Genomic DNA, 23,056 nt, shown 5'->3' on the forward strand with positions numbered 1-23,056 from the left:
TCAGGGTCACTGCAAACAGAGATAATCAGAAGTAAATACAGACTCTCTCACACACCATCAATATTTAAGGATGTTTTCACTGCGGTTTAAATCCTACATATACTTGATGTTGATGCAGGAGTAAAGCCTCTCAGAATCAAACACATTTAAGCCTCTGTGACTCAGGACTGTGTGAAGTGCACAATCGAACACTTTTTAATCTGTTTCAAGTTAAACACAATGAAGTGTTCAAAGGAAAAACATGTTACTATGTGAATCCTGCTTGATGGACCAGAGCAGAGCCTCCCTCTGTGCTCTGTTCATCACTCTGTCAGTCTGAGTTATTCATGAAGCACAAGGAGCTGATGATAAGCTGGTTAATGTTGGCACACACACACACTGTGACACTGTCAGACATGAGGAAGTGTGCAGGTAAACTCTGCTCAGAAATGACAATGAGGAGGTACACAGACTGATGGAGCTCATAGAGTGAGACGTTTATTTTACATGAAGTAAACCTGATGTATGATCTGATCTGTGGATCAAACTGATGTGTTTAATAACCTGTTGTTTAGGGCTGGGCGATATGGCCTCAAATCCATATCACGATATATTCTTCTGTATAACATATTTTCCACACTTAAAATCCTTTAATTTCCTCAAAAATCGAGAGTGTGCCTTATGTATGAATTCTGGTTGTGCTTACTGACCTCGAACCGATTTTGGCTGCAGAAATCTGTTAAAAATGTTTTAGTACAACTTTGGTAAGCAGCACTGCTTGATGGATCGTCAGAGCATTACGGCTGCCGTAGGGAGGAGCTTCACGGAGTAATCTGGGTCCAAAACTCCGACAGCTTCAGGTACCAAAGTCAAACGAACACAAAGAGTTAAAAATGGTCTAAATTCTTTCATCTTTAATAAAATCATCAGCGTTGCTGCTTTACCAGGTGTAACAATTAAGTTTAACATCCAGGTAGGGCTGCTCAATTAATCGAATTTTAATCTCGATTACGATCTGGGCTTTCAACGATCATTAAAAATGACTGAGCCGATTATTAGCCCCTCCCTCGTGCTTTACTCTCGCGCTGCTCCGTGTGGCAAATCGAGCGCACCTCTCTGCATTTCGAACACGTGTCACAACAATTAAGAGCAGCGGCCTCCGACCTTTTTTGCTCCACGGACCAGTTTATGCCCGACAATATTTTCACGGGCCGGCCTTTAAGGTGTCGCGGATAAATACAACAAAATAAAACTAGTGCCGGTACCGAAAAAAAGATTTATTCATAACACACGTGAAAAGACCCAGGAAAACCAAGTCAACGATAAAAACGATAACAAAATAACATGGAAAACCGATAAAAACCCTGAAAACTATACATTTCACACCTGAGCCTCAACTCTCGCGGCCCGGTACCAAACGACTCACCGGGACCGGTCCGAGGCCCGGGGGTTGGGGACCGCTGATTAAGAGGACCCGAGGGAAGCTTGGAAAGCTAAACAGAAGTTATTTGGAGAGGAGAGTGACTGCTGTTGGTTGAAAAGAGGTAAAAAAACTTCAGTGGTTTGGAAACATTATGGGTTCAGTCAGACGTGGATCAAGTAGACTGTGTGTAAACTTTGCTACGGTGTCATAGCTGCACCACAGAGCAACACTGCAAAGTTCACTAAACATAGATGTTTACATTTTTCATTTATTTTTTTATATTGCAAACATTTGCACTGTTATCAGTATTTGCACACTATTTAATATTATTTTTTGACAACCTTTAAAGTCATTATTCAACACATTGTTATTGTTAAATAAATATTGTCAAATAATCGAGATCTCAATTTCAATGAAAATAACCGTGATTATCATTTTTGCCATAATCGAGCAGCCCTACATCCAGGCATCCATGAAAACAGAATTTATTCAATTTAACGGAGTTAGAAGTTAACAGGAAGTTAGCTCGCTAGTTTCCACCTAAACATTTCATAGCATGTTCTGACTGAGAGATTTTTGAAACTAATTCAAACGTACAGCTCTGCTATCACTTCCAACATAAATGAAGACTAAACAGCAGTGGCGTTTGCAGGGTTACTGAAGTTGGACTACCTGGTATATAATGTTGTGCTACATGATTGCTAGCGACACAGCTATGTTAGCATAACATTAGCACAGTGAAGCTGGAGGATGAATGCTAACTTTTTGGCTTTCGCCATATTTCAATAGTGCTTCATCTCTTTGTTATGACTGTCGCCCGCCATAATTGCAGATGATAATTGTTGTAGCTGCTGCGATGCTTTCGACCAAAACAGGCGCAGCTTGATGACATCATCAACATGCGGTATAGTCACAATCTCTATCGTTGGCCAAATTTATATCGTTTCTATCGTATATCGTTTCTATGGCCCACCCCTACTGTTGTTACTGTTGATCAGCTGAGATCAGCTGTGCTACAAACTGGAACTCTGCTGAACTGGATTTACTCGTTTCGTGAACTTTTAAGAACGAATGCTTCCTTGGCTGAAAGCAGTGAACATAATTTAAAAAACAGCTTTACTTGCACATAAATCTGTCAGTAAAGTGTGGATAATAAATTCTGGTGGTGTTATAGGTTCTCTTGGTCAGCTTGGTGTTGGTTTGGCTCCTGCATAAAACAGTTTGCTCTCATATTTGACACTGACAGGAACAAAGAGTAAAAAACACGACAACCAAACTAAAAAAGAGAGACGAGTTAAAGCAGAAGATATTTTGTGTGTCAGAACATGTGATCCTCACCAAGAGAGAAAAGCTCTGATTATTGTTGCTGAACTGTGATGGTGAACAGTCTCCTCTGTTGATCCCAGTGTGACTGAAGTCCGTGTGATGAGTGAGGACTGAGCCTGTGTTGGTCGATCGTCTCTAAACAGGATGTGAAGCATCAGTTCAGTCGTATTAAAGCCCTGAATAAACAGTCCTTCTGGATCCACTGTCTGTGTTTGGCTCCTCATCTTCAAAGACTCAACACAAGATGTTGGTCACATCAACATAAAACACAGGATTTGCTGCAGATGTTGAAGTGTGTTCTCCATATGAGAGAAGCTGCTGATCGTGTTTGTATGTTAGCACCTGTAGGATCGATGAACAGCTCTGACTCAGTTCACTAACCAGGCTCAGGGGAATAACTGGGATATTTCCCCAACAGAGACGTCCTGCTGGGATCGTTTTCCTGCTCTACACTCTGGTGTTTCTGCTCAAAGAACAAGAAAATGAATTTCCATGAGCCTACAGATCGTGGACTTCTTTGAGAAACTTAAAGAAGACGCTTTTCTTTCCTTAGATTGAACTTAAACAAAGGATTTGAGGAGCAGAAAAGTTTTTAAAGAGAAATTAAACATATTAATAAATATTCTGTTTATTTTACGTTATTTAGGTGTTTAGGTTATTTTTCTGTTTTCTGTCACACGTCTGCTCTCGAGTCGTTATCAACAGTGTATCAATGCATTCCTGTGGGTGGAGACAGAAACACACACCCAAAAAGAGCTCAGAGCAAGAATAAAAGAGGAGGAGACAGGATCAGAGTGGGACAGTGGAGCTTGTTGTTGGTGTCTCTGTGTGAAGAAACTGTAAGTTTGCTTTGTTTCCTCCTTTAACAGTTTGTTTGTTTCTGTGATGTTTGGACCTGATGTCCTCCATCACACCGACACTCTCTCTCCCCTCTGTTCCATATGTGACAGAGGGGAGAGAGAGTCTCTCACTCAGAGAACCAAGGTTACAATGTAACCACACGTTCAGCTCTTGTGTTTGAATCCTCATGATTATAGATTATTGATTGGCTGGAATCAAACAGTTTGAAGAACATTTATTCGTGTGGTAGTTTCAGCTGCTGCTCACAAATCTGATAACAGGAACAAGTTAGTTCCACGAGGAAGACGTTCGTCTGGGCGCGTTGGCCTCGTCGGTCATGTGACCGTGTTACCGTTCGGGCTCAAACTGATACGAGTGGTTTAGCAGGTGTGACAGGACGATGCTGCACAGCCTCATTGTTCAGGTGTGAGTCAGACTCTGAGTCTTTATACAGTCCTGTTTAACAACATGTTGTTCCTGTTGATGTGTCACAGAGATCAGCTGTGCTAAACTCTGCTGCGTGCAGCTACTAGTTTCTCTAGTTTGGTGATGGAAACGTCGATGAGACTGTTTCCATCACCAAACATCACGAGGAACACCTCTGAGTCTGATTCTGACTCTGTGCATAAAACCACAAATATCCCTTCATGTCTGTTCATCTGATTCGGTAACGTGAGAAACTTTGATGTCTGAGTTTTGAATCATTAATCATTAAAGTCCAGACTCGTAATTCTTAGAGGTTGGACTCAGCAGACTCTCCATAACACAACATCATCACAGTCCTTCACTTATGATTTCATATGATTGAGTTTTGAGTGTTACAGTGATGTGTTTTCATGTTGTTGCAGGTCCTCTGAGTGTCTTTGAAACCTGTCAGTTAAAACGAAGATCTTTCACTTCATTTCCCTCAGTACGTTTCAAGACGCTAGTGTCATGGTTGCTAGGCAACCTGACACTTTCTGATTTACATGCGCTCACTTCCTGTGTTGTGACATGTTAATTATCCTGAGCGCACACTGGGCAGGGAGACTCCGCCTCCATTAAAACAAACTAGATGTGGAAGTAGTGACGTTTTAGTTTAGTGCAGACGTGAGAGATGAGTGTCGTTACATTACTGTTCATTTTCTGTTACAGCGTTTATTGTCCACACGTGTGATCAGACAGGATTATTTCAACGATCTCATGTTTATTTTATCCTCCTGTAACTTTATGAAGAGCTAAACTGTCAGCACTAGTTAGTCCTTATAAGAACTGTTTGTGAGCTAAGAATCAACAATGACAAAGACTGTGAGTGTCATGCAGTGAGTCCTCAGAATTAGGCTGATTTTTAAATTATGCAGGACTCTGTGTCAATCAAAGCTAGAAGCTGGTGTAGCGTTGAGCTTTATTGTTAATTTATTTAAACATATATATATATATATATATATATATATATATATATATATATATATATATGATGCCCTACCCATGATCAGCCGAGAGGATGAGACAACGAACATCCAAGAATACATTGGGAAGATGGCCCCAACTGACAGCGTGCTCAGTTACCTCAGGCAGCAGAAACCCAAGAAAGAGGAGGGAGACGAGGAACCATCATGGAAGGACAGGCCCCTGCACGGTATGTACCACCGGCAGATAGAGGAGGGGGCTGATATCCAGAAATCCTACCAGTGGCTGGACAAAGCTGGACTGAAAGACAGCACAGAGGCACTAATCATGGCAGCACAAGAACAAGCTCTGAGCACAAGATCCATAGAGGCTGGGGTCTATCACACCAGGCAAGACCCCAGGTGCAGGCTGTGTAAAGATGCCCCAGAGACTATCCAGCACATAACAGCAGTGTGCAAGATGCTAGCAGGCAAGGCATACATGGAACGCCATAACCAAGTGGCCGGCATAGTGTACAGGAACATCTGTGCCGAGTATAACCTGGAAGTCCCGAGGTCAAAATGGGAGATGTCCCCAAGGGTGGTGGAGAATGACCGAGCTAAGATCCTGTCGGACTTCCAGATACAGACGGACAAAATGGTGGTGGCTAACCAACCGGACATAGTGGTGGTAGACAAACAGAAGAAGACGGCCGTAGTGATCGATGTAGCGGTTCCGAATGACAGCAATATCAGGAAGAAGAAACACGAGAAGCTGGAGAAATACCAAGGGCTCAGAGAAGAGCTTGAGAGGATGTGGAGGGTGAAGGTAACGGTGGTCCCCGTGGTAATCGGAGCACTAGGTGCGGTGACTCCCAAGCTAGGCGAGTGGCTCCAGCAGATCCCGGGAACAACATTGGAGATCTCTGTCCAGAAGAGCGCAGTCCTGGGAACAGCTAAGATACTGCGCAGGACCCTCAAGCTCCCAGGCCTCTGGTAGAGGACCCGAGCTTGAAGGATAAACCGCCCACAGGGGCGTGCTGGGTGGGGTTTTTTTTTTTCGGTTTTTTTTTCTTTTTTTCGTTTCATGGGACCGGTCCCATCCAACTACCGACCAATAACCTGCCTCAGCACCACATGGAAGCTAAGGCTAAGATGAACAGGCACATGGGTCAATACATGACACAGAAAGGGATTGGCAAGAATACCAGAGGCGCAAAACACCAGCTACTGGTAGACCGAGCAGTCAGCCGAGACTGCAGTACCAGACTGACCAACCTGTGCACTGCCTGGATTGATTACAAGAAGGCCTATGACTCAATGCCCCACACCTGGATCCTGGAATGCCTAGACCTATACAAGATCAACAGGACCCTAAGAGCCTTCATCAGGAACTCAATGGGGATGTGGCGTACAACACTAGAGGCCAACCTGAAGCCCATAGCACAAGTTACCATCAAGTGCGGGATCTACCAGGGAGATGCTCTGTCCCCACTGCTGTTCTGCATAGGCCTGAACCCCCTCAGTGAGATCATTAACAAGACTGGCTACGGATACCGACTACGGAACGGAGCAGTTGTCAGCCACCTCCTGTACATGGATGACATCAAGCTGTATGCCAAGAGTGAACGAGACATCGGTTCACTGATCCACGCTACCAGGCTATACAGCAATGACATTGGAATGTCGTTCGGACTGGAGAAGTGTAGTCGAATGGTAACAAAGAGAGGGAAGCACCACAGTCCAGGATGAGACAACGAACATCCAAGAATACATCACGAAGATGGCCCCAACTGACAGCGTGCTCAGTGAGTACCTCAGGCATCAGAAACCCAAGAAAGAGGAGGGAGGCGTTCACTTTACTGTCAAATACACTTAATAACTTTAAACAGCTGCAGTTATCAAGTGAAAACAGCAAAGATGTCAGGGCTGGGCTGAGCCCCAGTGTTTCTACATCCTAGTAATACCTCAGACAGTCACAACTCATCAAAGCTTCTCGTTATCATTAGGACACATTTAGTTCAATATCATTTCACATTTCTGTGTCATCATCCATCAAATGTTGACACATAGTGAGTTTGTCATTCTCTCAGCTGACACTGAGATGAAGCAGAAAGAAGCAGCTGATATTTGGACAGCACGCATGATGGAAAGAGAGGGAGAGTGTAACCCATGCTTATTTTATTGCCACTGATATTTTTATTTTATTATAAATGTTACTTTTTGTAGAGTGTTGAGTTTTCCCATGTTTCTGTCCTTAACTTGTTGAGCCCCAAAGTTCACGTATTCTGTGAAGAATTTCTTATTTAATTTTGTACAAATGGGATACAGAAACAAGTTGTTAGTAGAAATATGTGTTTATTTTACAAGTGAAGTGATTGCTCTGCACATTTATTTATAGGCTGAGCTTTATGTGCCACTATGAAATCTTATGTGAAATTTTATGTGAAATGCGCAAGTTTTCTGATGCCACTGGAGATGTTTGCAAAGGACGCTCTCAATCTGAAGGCCACCTGTAACAACACAAGGACTGTAGACATGCAGGAGCTCCACAAGCCAATAAGCAGTCAGCAGAACTCCCATCCTGATGCAGTGCACATTATAGCTGGGGACTTCAACCATGCTGACCACATATTTGAACAGCATATTAAATGTGCAACAAGGGGGGAAAAACACATTGGATAAAACCTACAGCAGACCAGCTGGCTGAGGTCTTCACTAGGATCTTCTACACTTCACTGTCCAAGTCCTGCATCCCTCCAGTCGGCCATAGTTGTCCCACTGCCAAAGCGCACCAACATTAGCAGCCTCAATGACTAGCGATCAGCTGCTCTAACCCCTGTTATAATGAAGTGCTTCATGCGATGTCTCATCATGTCCTGCCTGCCACCCTCACTCGCTCCAGTTTGCATACAGAGCTAACAGATCAACTGAAGATAAGCACCATGGCACACAAAAAGGCACTTCAGGGTTCAGCTGACCTGATAGGCTACCTCCCCTGGACGTTTTGGGGGGTAACAGCAACATCAACAATGTCCACATGCACTCATTCTTTTGCTTATACCTTTCTTGGACTTAAAAAAAAATCCACTTTAAGTTACTGTGTTGTGTTTAGTTGTGCGTAGTGCCGACGTGGGACAGTTTCGTTGTACTATTGAACTAGGTATGACTGTGCAATGAAGAGTTATCGCTTATCTCTAGAGTATAAATTCTTTTTCTTATAGATTTCAGTAACTTTGAAGTTTTCAGTTTCATTTTTGTGTTTTATGTTTGCTTTTTTCAACTCTGGTCATCTGACAAAATAAACACAGTGACACTTATGACACTCATTACTGATTCAGTATCATTTGAGGTGTGATAGTTTTCCCATCACAGTAAAAAATAATTTCTTATAAATAATCGAGATGTAAAGATGTACCGTAATTGTCGGGCTATAAGCCGCTACTTTTTCCACAAGCTTTGAACCCTGCGGCTTTTAGTCAGGTGCGGCTTTTCTGTGGATTGTCCCTGATTTTTGTCATATCATAAGACAAATTGTTTTGTTTGATCCGCTGTTGTACGGCACTACGTTGCCTGGCAGAAGGGCATGTGATCAGACACACAGTATCGGGGTTCAAGAGTGGTATGTTGGTCACGTGTCCATCCGCCAGGCAACATAGTGCCATACAAGTAGCGCGAAAAACAAACTTCAAAGTAGCGCTACACGTTCAGCTGGAGTCGTGGATGATGAGCGGCGATAAACTTGCGAAAAGCAAGTTATGCTCAACTCCACCGGTGGAATCTGACAGCGTGGAAAAGTGTGAAAACATCAATGATCACCAACAGATTTCGAAGGGCTGAATGCTGCATGATGGAGAGGAGGACACCGCCACGACCCTTCTGAGGGTGTTCGACTCTGACACTGACAACGAGGATTTCTTTGGTTTTGAAAGTGACAACGAAGGAAAGAAGCTGAGAGTGGATGACGAAGCCACCCTGAGCCTGTTCGTATCCGACACTGGAGAAGAGGACTTTGGTGGTTTTAGTGCAGGAAGAAGAGAAAGATGGTGAATGACTGACTTTTCTTCTTGTTAAAGCCGTGTTGCTGCACCTGAGCCTAAAAGGTAGTCTGAATCTATTTTTCTGGTGTGCTGCAGGTTATTGTTATGTACTACATTTGTTACTCATTTATGAAGCACAGTACATGTTTCCTACTTGTAATTACCGCTACTTGCACATATACCTAAAAAGTTATGCAAATATGTACCCATAACTTGTTTTTCAAAATATTAATAAAAGTGATGTCTCCAAACAGCCATCTCTTTCCTGACAATTCGCTTTGTGCATATTCTCTTACATATGATAAGTCAACATTGAAACACCTGCGGCTTTTAGTCAGGTGCGGCTAATGTATGTACAAAACAGGATTTTCCCCTGATTTTAGCTTGTGCAGCTAATATTCAGGTGCGCTTTGTAGTCCGGGAAATACGGTACTCTGCTAAAGAAGAAGATAGAACATGTGATGAGACTCACTTTCTGAGTCACGTTCTCATGGTTTACAGATCAAAGATGGAGAAGCCCTCACCACTGCAGCTCCTGGAAATGTTGCAAAATTTGGGAGAAGAGGAGCTGAAGGTTTTCCACTTTTACCTGCAGCATGAACCTGGAGGTGACATCACCAAAATCTATAAGTGCCAGCTGGAGAACGCAGACAGACTGAAAACAGTAGAGGTGATGGTGCAGGTGTATTCAGACCGTGTGATGGAGGTAGCCCAGTCGATTTTAGGGAGAATGAATAAAGGTCAGTCAGAGGAAAAAGAAACACGAAACACTCCGTGTGATATGCAGACACCACATTGTCACAATTTATTGTATGAAATGTATTAAACTGAGACTTTCTAAATTTTTCTTTTCTTTTCAATGTATGAGTACAAATATTATTATTACATTATTTTGAAACTATAGAGGTTTTCATTATAAAAGAGACCAACTGGTGATTCAAGCTGCACTTTCTTCCAACAGGAAGTCCCTCAGCTCAGGAGGCTTCATCGCGTTTGTTAGAACCTTAACAAATATCTGCTTTTTTAATTCAGATGCTCTTCATGAGTGTCATCGTAAACTTAAGTCTAAGCTGAAGGAGAAGTTCCAGTGTGTGTTTGAGGGCATCGCTAAAGCAGGAAACCCAACCCTCCTGAATCAGATCTACACAGAGCTCTACATCACAGAGGGAGGGACTGCAGAGGTCAATGATGAACATGAGGTCAGACAGATTGAAACAGCATCCAGGAAACCAGACAGACCAGAAACAACCATCAGACAAGAAGACATCTTTAAAGCCTCACCTGGAAGAGATGAACCAATCAGAACAGTGCTGACAAAGGGAGTGGCTGGCATTGGGAAAACAGTCTTAACACAGAAATACAGCCTGGACTGGGCTGAAGACAAAGCCAACCAGGACATCCAGTTCATATTTCCATTCACTTTCAGAGAGCTGAATGTGCTGAAAGAGGAAAAGTTCAGCTTGGTGGGACTTGTTCATCACTTCTTTACTGAAACCAAAGAAGCAGGAATCTGCAGCTTTGAAGACTTCCAGGTTGTGTTCATCTTTGATGGTCTGGATGAGTGTCGACTTCCTCTGGACTTCCACAAAACTACAATCGTAACTGACCCTAGAAAGTCCACCTCAGTGGATGTGCTGCTGATAAACCTCATCAGGGGGAAACTGCTTCCCTCTGCTCGCCTCTGGATAACCACACGACCTGCAGCAGCCAATCAGATCCCCCCTAAATGTGTTGGCATGGTGACAGAGGTCAGAGGTACGAATTCATTTGTTTGTCTCTAAAAACATCAATAAGGCAGAAACAGACCTGAGCTGACCAAGTAGAGCTCTGGTTGTTTCCATGTAGTAGCTCTGCTGTATGACTAAAGTCAGAGCTCCAATAAATGAAAGGTTGTTTGGTTTAATAATGTCTAACTTTACTTCGCCGCATGTAACAGCAAACAACATTAAAACAGAGGACAGAGGTTACAGAGCTTTAGATGAGATGTGACTATGGTTCATTGCAGATGACAAGAAATCTAGAAAAACATCTAACATGTTTGGACTCAGAAATAGTCATACATGACATGCTTTAAGGCCTTATGATACATTTAGACCTTCACTCTTCATGGTTTACATTTTAAACCAGAGCTTTTAGAAATGTATTCACATTTTATTAAGTAAAGTGATATGTCTCTAGCCTCAGCTCTGCAGTACGAGTAAAGTCTGAGCTCTAATGAATGAATATCTCTTTGGTTTAATATTTCTAACTTATTTCACTGGATCTAACAGCAGATACCTGATATTTATGCCCTGGACTTAACTTTTAATGTTTTTAATTAATTAATTACAATTACAATTTTTAATTAAGTTCATCAAATTAAAAGAGAAGCCAAAGTTTCAGAGCTTTAGGTAACGTTGGAGGACGAACTGGATTATGCAGATTTCTAAAAAATGTATTACAACATGAACTTTATCTTTATTTTTGTCTACAGACTTGACAAGATTTAAATTTTTTATTTACTTTTGAAAAAAAGATTTAAGTAGCCAATACTCTTCAATGTATCACTCCAAGATTACAGATCCTGCGTCCATTTTATATCAGCATAACACTTCAGGGTTTTATTTTTTAATAGTATTTGTTTCCAAAAATGGTCTCTACTTTTATTGTGGAAAAATACCTGCTGGAAGTCAATGGACCATTTTTCAAAAAACCTTAACAAATATCTGCTTTTTAAAATTCAGATGCTCTTCATAAGTGTCATCGTAAACTTAAGTCTAAGCTGAAGAAGAAGTTCCAGTGTGTGTTTGAGGGCATCGCTAAAGCAGGAAACCCAACCCTCCTGAATCAGATCTACACAGAGCTCTACATCACAGAGGGAGGGACTGCAGAGGTCAATGATGAACATGAGGTCAGACAGATTGAAACAGCATCCAGGAAACCAGACAGACCAGAAACAACCATCAGACAAGAAGACATCTTTAAAGCCTCACCTGGAAGAGATGAACCAATCAGAACAGTGCTGACAAAGGGAGTGGCTGGCATTGGGAAAACAGTCTTAACACAGAAATACAGCCTGGACTGGGCTGAAGACAAAGCCAACCAGGACATCCAGTTCATATTTCCATTCACTTTCAGAGAGCTGAATGTGCTGAAAGAGGAAAAGTTCAGCTTGGTGGGACTTGTTCATCACTTCTTTACTGAAACCAAAGAAGCAGGAATCTGCAGCTTTGAAGACTTCCAGGTTGTGTTCATCTTTGATGGTCTGGATGAGTGTCGACTTCCTCTGGACTTCCACAAAACTACAATCGTAACTGACCCTAGAAAGTCCACCTCAGTGGATGTGCTGCTGATAAACCTCATCAGGGGGGAACTGCTTCCCTCTGCTCGCCTCTGGATAACCACACGACCTGCAGCAGCCAATCAGATCCCTCCTGACTGTGTTGGCATGGTGACAGAGGTCAGAGGGTTCACTGACCCACAGAAGGAGGAGTACTTCAGGAAGAGGTTCAGAGATGAGGAGCAGGCCAACAGGATCATCTCCCACATCAAGACATCACGAAGCCTCCACATCATGTGTCACATCCCAGTCTTCTGCTGGATCACTGCTACAGTTCTGGAGGATGTGCTGGAAACCAGAGAGGGAGGACAGCTGCCCAAGACCCTGACTGAGATGTACATCCACTTCCTGGTGGTTCAGGCCAAAGTGAAGAAGGTCAAGTATGATGGAGGAGCTGAGACAGATCCACACTGGAGTCCAGAGAGCAGGAAGATGATGGAGTCTCTGGGAAAACTGGCTTTTGATCAGCTGCAGAAAGGAAACCTGATCTTCTATGAATCAGACCTGACAGAGTGTGGCATCGATATCAGAGAAGCCTCAGTGTACTCAGGAGTGTTCACACAGATCTTTAAAGAGGAGAGCGGACTGTACCAGGACAAGGTGTTCTGCTTCATCCATCTGAGTGTTCAGGAGTTTCTGGCTGCTCTTCATGTCCATCTGACCTTCATCAACTCTGGACTCAATCTGATGAAAAAACAACAAGCAAAATTATGGTCTAAATTATTTAAAAATAAAAAGAGTTTAAAATCTCTCCACCAGAGTGCTGTGAACAAGGCCTTGCAGAGTCCAAATGGACACCTGGACTTGTTCCTCCGCTTCCTCCTGGGTCTTTCACTGCAGACCAATCAGACTCTCTTACGAGGTCTGCTGACACAGACAGGAAGTAACTCACAGACCAATCAGGAAACAGTCCAGTACATCAAGAAGAAGCTCAGTGAGAATCTGTCTGCAGAGAAAAGCATCAATCTGATCCACTGTCTGAATGAACTGGATGATCGTTCTCTAGTGGAGGAGATCCAACAGTCCCTGAGATCAGGAAGTCTCTCCACAGGTAAACTGTCTCCTGCTCAGTGGTCAGCTCTGGTCTTCATCTTACTGTCATCAGAAGAAGATCTGGATGTGTTTGACCTGCAGAAATACTCTGCTTCAGAGGAGGCTCTTCTGAGGCTGCTGCCAGTGGTCAAAGCCTCCAACAAGGCTCTGTGAGTAAATCTGTGATCATGTTTATTTTTAAAATGTTGATTAAAAGTGGTCATAGATTTCTTCCATGACAGATCCATGTCCTAAAACCATGAGACAGCGTAGTTGTATAGTATAAAAGAAAAAAGGAGAACTTTTGACCACAATATTGTAACTTGAATGAACTTTTGATACAGCCTTTAAACATAAAATTTATGAACAGAATCAGTGACAAAGGGCAGCCCTGGTGGAGCCCATCACCCACCGGACTTATTACTATCCAACGTATTGCCGGCTATGCCAACCAAGCTCTTGCAATGGTTGTAAAAGGATCGAATGGCCATAAAATGTTTCTCAGTTTTATTATTTTCAGTCACATCTGTTTTTGATTATTAACTGAATATTTTAAAATTCAGACTTTTTATGTTATACAAAACATCATATTTTCTTATGATGTCTTGTATTGATTCTGAAGGAATAGTTTTCATCAGTATCGCAGATACCAGCCTGAATTTTACTTTGTATTGGATCAGGAAGGAAATCAGTGGCATCACACATCACTTACAGCAACTTCAGTACCACTCCATTTTAATAAACTGGGGGGAGGTGCACCAAGATTCAGTATGAGATAAAGAATTATTTTTAACTGTAAGGTTGGAGAAATCTGTTGTTGGAAATTGGAAGAACAGGTCATCTTAAAAATCACTGCATTGTAGTTTTATTCAGGCCCCTTCAATCTGTGATCGCTGTTGCTTTGCATTGTAAATGCTACTATTACAAAAGTCACAAATATTAGTGTATGTGTGTGTTGTTGGGTAATAAACCAAAAGAACAGAATCTACCAGCACCTCACTGATTTCTGCTTAAAAACAACAAAAAAAGCAATAAAGCTCTGACTTGTTTGGTTGGTCTTGTCTCCCTTCCACCTTGATTTCAGACTGAGTGGCTGTAACCTCACTTCTCCCTCCCTTCCTGTCTTCTTTGTCCTATACAGTGAAGACAAAAGGCCTCAAGTTGTGAAAACTCTTCCCCTTCATCATCTTCCATCTCTCTCATGTAAAGTCACCAGTATTCTCTGAGTAGAGAATCTTTTCACAATCTTGAATGATAAGGATCCAAGTGGGTAAAGTTATTTATTTGTTGTGTTCCTATTTGCAGCTGGGATAGATTAAGAAAAACTATCGGCTGCCCAAATTACATCCAGTTTAGAAGACAAACATTGAGTGAAGTATTTGTTTCATCATCCTTCACAACTCATCAACCAGGTGTCACAAACTGCAGCAGGACAGTACAAAGCATGTCATACTGAATGGCTGCAACAACCAGAGTTTTACCTACCTTTGGTATTTCGTGACAGCATGAGCGTAATATTTACTGAACAGAGTCGTCTTCTGTAATCTTTTCAGATTCAGATTCAGAACACTGTATTTATTTTCAAGGGGCAGTTAGGATACTGAGCTTTCCAACCGTACATACAATACACAAACATCACATTGGGGAGACGGGTCAGGCTAGGTAGCTGGCCGGTCGGCCGCTAGAGCAGCGACCCGGAACCAAACAGCAGAAAATGCACAACATCAGGAAAGATGAGGAGAAAAAAGAACTCCTCCCAGACTGAGCTTCAACAGGGAGATCAGTTTGAGAACAGACAAAAAAAATGACCTTAGCGCAGAGCACATGAAAACTCTTAATGCACCATAGAAACACATGACAAGCAACAGGGATGGGTAAAAGGTGAGAGACAGCCGGTGTAGACAGCGCACCCGGGCCTGCAGCATTTGCGCTGGTCCCCTCGACCCACCGTCTGCACCGGGAGGGGATAAGCATGCTTAGGATGGGAAGGAACAGTCTAAACACCGTCTGTTATCAGGGTGAGATTTGTTATGTTCAGCTCCAGCCTTGAGACCACAGCTGGCGCCGGTATGTTAGCCGCATGAAATGATGGTGGCTTTCTTTGGTGCGAACAACTGCATGTCAATTTCACAGCTGATCTAACAGTCCGTCACTCGTCTCTCAATCTCCCGTTGGAGAGCCACGAGCTTCTCCGAGAGGTTATCGGTTTTGCGCTCAAAGAGCAAAGTCTGAGAACTCACGACCACCATGAGCTTCTTCAAGATCTTATCCGTGCTGCGTTCAATGAACCCATTTTGAGAAGTCACGACCCGTCCCATTGTTTCAGTCACAGCGGGCAGCCTTGTGGGGGTTTGAACAGCTGATTCCGCTTTCTTTAATCTTCAATAAGCCAGGGCCAAGCCAGCTCAGATCAACAAGAACCCTTTGCTGCTGTGAATGTCCGTGCTGCTATATTTCAGGATCAGGCTCTAAATGTACAAATGGATCTGAGAAGATTTCCAATCATGTTTCTACTAGATTTACAGTTTGTTTTCATGTCTTCTGACTCAGATGGTGGAGCAGGTGGAGCTTGCAAGGAGTAAGTGCTGCTATAGAAGAAGAGTTGTGTTTTAATGAAGCTATTTAGTTAACCAATAATTGTATTGCATGCTGGCATTAAAAATGTTTCATTTGACTGATTTAATTGTTTGTTTGTTTTCTTCCAGACTGAGTGGCTGTAACCTCTCAGAGAGAAGCTGTGATGCTCTGTCCTCAGTTCTCAACTCCCAGTCCTCTAGTCTGAAAGAGCTGGACCTGAGTAACAATGACCTGCGGGATTCAGGAGTAAAGCTTCTGTCTGCTGCACTGCAGAGTCCACATTGTACACTGGAAACTCTCAGGTCAGGATCCAAACATATCATTAAATGATATTATTGTACAAACAACCAAGCTTTATAGAATTGGCAGGTGAACTTTTCTTTGTCTTTGGATTGCTTAGGAGATTCTTAATTACTGTCTGAAGATTTTTTACAGTCACATATTTTGTTTTAATGGTCAAACAGAATTATTGTTCAGTTCAATGAGCAGGTAGCTGTGAGATTCATAATAATGAGGTATATTTGTATTAAAGATGACTAAACGTGAACAGTAGCTGTGAGTTACTTTGTTTACTCATGTGTGCTGATGTTGTGAGTAATTTAAAGCTGAAGTAAACTTGTAATGAGTTTAATAGAGTTTCTGAAGTAAGTGTACTTGGAGACATTTATGTGTTTACTAAAGTCCAGGAGCAGGAGGCTGTGTGTAGCATAGAGGAACCCAGACCTCAGCTTTGTCTCCTGGTTTCTGTTGCTGCTGTTACAGTTTCCCCTCATCGTTCCTTCAACAGTCTCCTCACTGTAACAAATCAAAGTGTTACTGTATAGATTCACGTCTGAATGTTGCCATGTGCTATTAAAACTAAAAGCGATGTTTCATACACCCACGTGGTTCAGTCACACAGTAACTGATGGTAAATAATGTTTGTGTTGAGCACATCGTACAGGTCAGCTGCTCCACACAGATCTCAGGTTTACATGCTGGAACAGTTTGTGATCATGAAGGATAAACCTCACTTCCTCTTTGTTTCATACAGATGTGACATGAACAATAACACATTCATGAAATCCTTTTAGGAACACAAACACTATTGTAGCTGGAGAATATATTTGAATGTAGGATAATGTAGGGGATCATAAACCACAGTAATAACTAACCACCACCTCACCATTTGGGTTGGTAGCTGCATGTTGATTGATGAAGTCATTTTCTTCTTCCTCCATTTCTACCTTATTAACATCAGATTAAAAGCTGCACAGAGACAGGCCCTGGACATGTTTAGCCTAGCTTAGTACAAGGACTGGACATGGGGGAAACGGCTCTCATCACTGGATCAAAACATGAAAACAAATCTGAAGTAAAGTTTTGTTGAAGTGAACTGTGGTGGTGCCCAATGTTCCCTCTAAGCTGCGCTCGTGCAACTGCGCGCTGCTGGCACGTCTCTGCACACAGAAAATCTGTGTTGCACACAAAAAAAAAATCAAATCTCAATTGAAATTAAAATTAAATCTTTAACAATTCTGTTTTGCAGTGTTAGTCAGTGACTGGCTGCTCCCATATGGGATTAGAACGATGCCACCTTATCCCGTAGTCCAGCCAATGATGCGATTCACATTCGTATATACGCAGCTAATCAACGTCGCTGACAGGCTATGACAGCGTCCTTATGTGCCGACACCGGTGTTATAGCGAGCAAAGTGGCTGATGATGAGGTGAAGCCACGTTAATGACAACGTGTACAACCATTGGAGATGTGAGCAGGACAGACGGAGCAACTGAGGGAAAAAGTGTGGACTTTATACAAGTTTTTAAATTGTGTTGATCGGCCGCGTAAAACCTGAGCTATCATAAAATATCTGCAATGTTTGGTTTTCTTCCTGAATAGTATTGTTGTTTATAACAACGATAGTATTCAGTATTTATTGCAACAAACTTTGTTGTTTGCAAAACTCAGTTACTTTTTTGAAGAAGTAACTATATAATTAATTGTCCAACATTGGTCATTATATCCTGTATTTTGCAGACAGAGTTACAGACTCTCTCCCAGACCACAGACTCATAATACAAGTCAGAGCTTTATAAAAATAGAAAAAATAAAGTTGTGTTTTCAAAATTGGAGTTCAAGTTATTTTTACTTCCAATAGTGTTAACATGCTACAGGTCATGAACAAGGTTGTTTTTAATTTTCATTGTAAGTGGGCTAAAGCAGTTAATTAAAAGTAGCCTAACATAAATGTAAATGCTGTAATTTGATTACTTTAATAAACCGTGTAACTTGGATGGATAAGATGCTGGCGTGACCACAGTGCACACGTCTGCTGTTGCTCACAGTGGTCCAAGGGACGCTCAGGGAGTTTGTGTGTTCGCTCAGACACATGAAACATTAGCGGTGACTGGAAGGGAAAAGGGGAATGATAAGACTTACTGTAAATATAATTATGTATGTATTGAAAAAGGAACAACTAAAATGTTCCAGCTGAAAAATGAAATCAGTTTCAGTTTATGAGCTCTGTTTGTTTTCTTTACAATTCCAACCTTTTATTTTGAAATGAGCTGCTCGTTCCTGTTTAGAGTTGATGAGCTGATGTGGGTGAGAGGACTCAGGCAGCCTGACAGAGTTGATGTCCAGGTCTTCCCTGCTTGTCCTGATACACATAAACATGAGTATCCTTGCAGGTCAGATCTTATCAGTCACACCTGTTAGTGCAGCTCTCCTCTAGATTGTAGTGCTTGTTAAACTAGGATGATTTTAGGAGCCTGGACCGCAGATCTAAGGGAAGATATGACTTGGAAAGACTAAACCAACCTATTAGAGGTGTTCGCACTAACATAGATAAATACTCAGATTTACACCTTTAGTGTCTCACAAAGGGTTGAAAAGTGAATGTGCACAGAGAGGTTGGTGGTGAGACGGGCACTTCCAGCACTGTAGATGTGATCCAGCTCAGTGTTCATGGAAATAATCCGGAGAGCAGGATTCCTTGATGAATGTTACATCTTCTTAAAGTTATAATCCACAGGGAAAACTGTGAAACTGTCGATCTGATATCTAGTCAACCAATCAGGTATTTACATGCCCTTCACTGATCTCCAGCCCCACCTTATTATCAGTTTCTCTCTCTTTTACATCTGAATTATCTTCACTTCACATTTCAGTCAGTTCAGATTTCATTAGTACGTTCACTTTAGCATAATCCATTTTAATCCAAACACCTTTCTCTTTAAACTCTGTTTGTCAGTCACAGTATATCCAGTACAATCCTCTTTTTCACTGCGTCACACACATTCAGAGATCAGAGTGTCCTGTGTGTGCTCTCATTCACTCGCACTCACTCTCATATGGCTGAAGTCTGTTTGTACACAGGCTGTCAGCTGGCCTGAGTTAGGCCTGTCTCTAAAATCATTATTTTATTACTTTTATTCTGATTCATCAAAGCCAAACTCAAACATATTTATATTTACTGATTATGTTCTCATCAATAATTAACAGTCAGTACATTCAGATATGAATCATAATTCAGTGTTTAACATATTATCACAGATGGACTGCACAGGAGATCTCCTTTATGAAGAAACTGTGAAAGTTTGTCCAACAGTGGGAAACATTTCAGAGAACATCTCAGAGAATATCTGTGAAGCAGAAACTAAACATAATAATAGAAGAAAAGCCAAATAATGATCCAAATCCTGCTCTGAGACTATCAGACAGTAAAGGCTTCCAAAGACTGCTCACCTCTCAGACTTACTTAAAGATGCTGGTGCTGTCCACAGATCAGCTGACCTGCTGGGTCTCCATGATCAGCTTTGTTTCTTGGAGATAAAGGCTGAAGCCTTTAGAGCTTCAGTTCTCCAGAGCAGCAGGATGTCTGAGGTCCGCAGAAACACAAAGACACAGCAGCTAAAAATAGTTGTTCAAAGAAAACGAGGTGGGAGCTGCTGATTCCTGAGCTTTGATACTGGATTAGCTTCAGTAGTTATTCCAATCACTGCTGTAGGAGCTACATTTAGTCACAGCTGACTGTCTTCTTTGAACAATCACAATGACTACTGTTGTAAAAAACAAGCACACAAAGAACCAATGAGAGTGTAGAACATGATAAAGAGCTCCTGTGATGGTGGTAAAGAAATGAGCAGCAGACGGCCGTCTACATGTTGTAGTGGTTTACAGTCACCAGGGGGCGCCGTCACGGCCACGCAGTCAGTGGGCTGCTCTGCTTGTGCTGTTGTTGGTGAAGCTGAAGTGAAAGCGAATGTTAAAACAATGAAAAGTGTCCACTGCAGCCTCCATCTGAGCTTGTCATGTTCTTCTTCTTTGATCCTTCGTGTTTGTGCTGAACACTGCTGTCGCTCTCTTCCCTGTTCCCGCCCACTTTCTAACCAATCAGCATTGGAGCGTGCACAGCGTCGTCCACACTGAGCTTTGTTGTGAGCGCATGGACTCGTCTGCAGAACATTTGTATGGGCTCAAAATGTGGTCATAAATATTTTGTAATTGTAAATCAGGATTTGTATGTGTAAAAAGAATTTGTGTGTGCGTGAAAAAAATTTGTGTGTGTAAAAAAGATTTGTGTGTGTGTGTAAAAAAGATTTGTGTGTGCGTGAAAAAAATTTGTGTGTGTAAAAAAGATTTGTGTGTGTAAAAAAGATTTGTGTGTGCGTGAAAAAAACTTTGTATGTGTAAAAAAGATTTGTGTGTGCGTGAAAAAAACTTTGTATGTGTAAAAAAGATTTGTGTGTGGACTTAGCCAAAAAAAACCCCTGCAAGTTACAAGTACGAATTTTGACCCTATTTTTCTTCCTTTCATCTGATTGGTCAATGTCATGTCAATCACAAATGTAACTATCCAATCAGAGAACAGATGGGTTTGGCTGTCGGAGGGGCACTTTTTTGACCTGACGTTCCCGTCACAAGTGTCTTCTAAGTGAAGCTACCAGGTTCAGGTCCAGCTCTGTTTATCTGGAGCTGCAGTAAATGATCCGTCCTCACAAAGCAACACAGACACCAGATATGCAAACACAGCATCATACAACACAACCAAGAGATCCAAAGAATTATCTCTGCATTTCTGTGGCTGATGCTGCTGGAACAAAGCTGTTTGAAACCTTGTTGTTCTGCACTTTGGGACCTGAAGAGGAACCTGAACCTCTGTGCAGAGGGTTCAACTCTGAGGATTCCTGTTCAGTTTTGTTATTTCACACGGCAAAACTTGACAACTTTATGATAAATGTATGACTTCAATGTGAAAAATTCATTTTTTTCTCTTGTTTGTTTGAAGCTGCTTCCTGTTGGCTTCAGCTGTTTGGAGTTTCCATTTTCTAAACTTCTACATTCTGAACCTTCTTCAGCTCTGAACAGATGATGAAACACTGAATGATTTCAAGCTCACACTTTGTCTAATAAACTTACATCTTTCAATTTTTTATTCAGATTGAAGGACTGTGATTTGTCAGAGATCAGCTGTGATTATCTGGCAGCAGCGCTGAAGTCCAACCCCTCGTATCCCAGAGTGCTGGACCTGAGTGTAGACTGCAACAACCTGCAGGATTCAGGAGTGAAGCAGCTGTGTGTTCTTCTGGAGAATCCACGATGCCGATTTGAAACTCTGAGGTCAGTCACATGTTTTAGTTGTGCTGAGATGAATATGATGTGAAAGTTGTGCTGACACTGTGGATCAGTAGGCCCACACACCTCTATACAGGAAGTCTGGTTCTACTCTTTGTAGAACTTCTGATCCCTGATCCTCTGAGTCTGACTCAGTAAATAATGAATTATCTTCACTTCACATTTCAGTCAGTTCAGATTTCATTAGCACGTTCACTTTAGCATAATCCATTTTAATCCAAACACCTTTCTCTTTAAACTCTGTTTGTCAGTCACAGTATATCCAGTACAATCCTCTTTTTCACTGCGTCACACACATTCAGAGATCAGAGTGTCCTGTGTGTGCTCTCATTCACTCACACTCACTCTCATATGGCTGAAGTCTGTTTGTACACAGGCTGTCAGCTGGCCTGAGTTAGGCCTGTCTCTAAAATCATTATTTTATTACTTTTATTCTGATTCATCAAAGCCAAACTCAAACATATTTATATTTACTGATTATGTTCTCATCAATAATTAACAGTCAGTACATTCAGATATGAATCATAATTCTGTGCATAACTTCTGTGTCTGGGCACTCCTCTGGATATTCTTACACCAGAGAAGAGCTTCTTAACTACAGGACTACTACACCTGTGGATTTATTTCCAATATTTGTCGCATCTGCGGCAGATTTACTGCAGACTCTGACCAGGAAAGTGAGACGCCGAAAGAGAGGTAAGCGAGCCGGCGCACTCGTGCGTCTGAGGAGACGTGGACTGCGAACTGCTCTTCCTGGGATCTTCCTTTCCAATGTACGCTCACTCAGGAATAAGATAGACGAACTGGCCCTGATGAGAAGCATGAACAGAGACTTTGCCTCCTCCTGTGTCTTATGTTTTACGGAGTCGTGGCTCAGTGAGGACATCCCGGACAGCACGCTAAAGCTGGAGGGCTTTCATCTGCTGCGCGCGGACCGGCAGGCCTCTCTCTCTGGTAAGACCAAAGGTGGAGGTGTCTGCTTCTACATTAATAGTGGCTGGTGCACAGACGTAACAGTGATTGCTCAGCACTGCTCTTCCTCTCTGGAATATCTTTTTATTCACTGCAAACCGTTTTATTCTCCGCGGGAGTTTGCTTCATTCATCCTGGCCGCTGTTTACATCCCGCCAGACGCAGATGCGCAGGCAGCTCAGTGCGCACTCGCGGAGCAGATACTGCACATGGAGCGGACATTCCCGGACTCTCTCATCATTGCTCTTGGGGACTTTAACAAAGCCAATCTGAGCCATGAGCTTCCCAAATACAAGCAGTATATTAAATGCCCGACCAGAGAGGAGAGGACATTAGACCACTGTTACAGCACGATCAGCGGGGCCTATCGCGCGGTGCCCCGCGCTTCACTCGGACTTTCTGACCACGTCATTATCCACCTAATCCCCGCGTACAGACAGAGGCTGAAGCTCTCCAAACCTGTCGTGAGGACCAAAAAACTGTGGAGCAACGAGGCTGTGGAGGAGCTTCGCACGTGTTTGGAGTCTACAGACTGGGACACAATGAAGGCTGCTTCTAACG

General features: G+C 42.3%; 1 protein-coding gene across 1 annotated transcript in view; it reads left to right on the plus strand.

Moving 5' to 3' along the window:
- LOC308397126 (NACHT, LRR and PYD domains-containing protein 3-like) overlaps positions 1–23,056 on the plus strand; it is a 76,702-nt gene that overhangs the window by 22,014 nt on the left and 31,632 nt on the right. Inside the window, exons 2-6 of the mRNA XM_080882853.1 lie at positions 9,477–9,715; positions 10,008–10,730; positions 11,699–13,496; positions 16,032–16,205; positions 21,329–21,508. Of these exons, the coding sequence (XP_080738979.1) occupies positions 9,477–9,715; positions 10,008–10,730; positions 11,699–13,496; positions 16,032–16,205; positions 21,329–21,508 (3,114 nt within the window). The remainder of the gene's footprint in view (positions 1–9,476; positions 9,716–10,007; positions 10,731–11,698; positions 13,497–16,031; positions 16,206–21,328; positions 21,509–23,056) is intronic.

Source organism: Rhamphochromis sp. 'chilingali' (genome assembly GCF_963969265.1).
Source record: "Rhamphochromis sp. 'chilingali' genome assembly, chromosome: 1".
In the NCBI taxonomy this organism is placed as follows: domain Eukaryota; kingdom Metazoa; phylum Chordata; class Actinopteri; order Cichliformes; family Cichlidae; genus Rhamphochromis; species Rhamphochromis sp. 'chilingali'.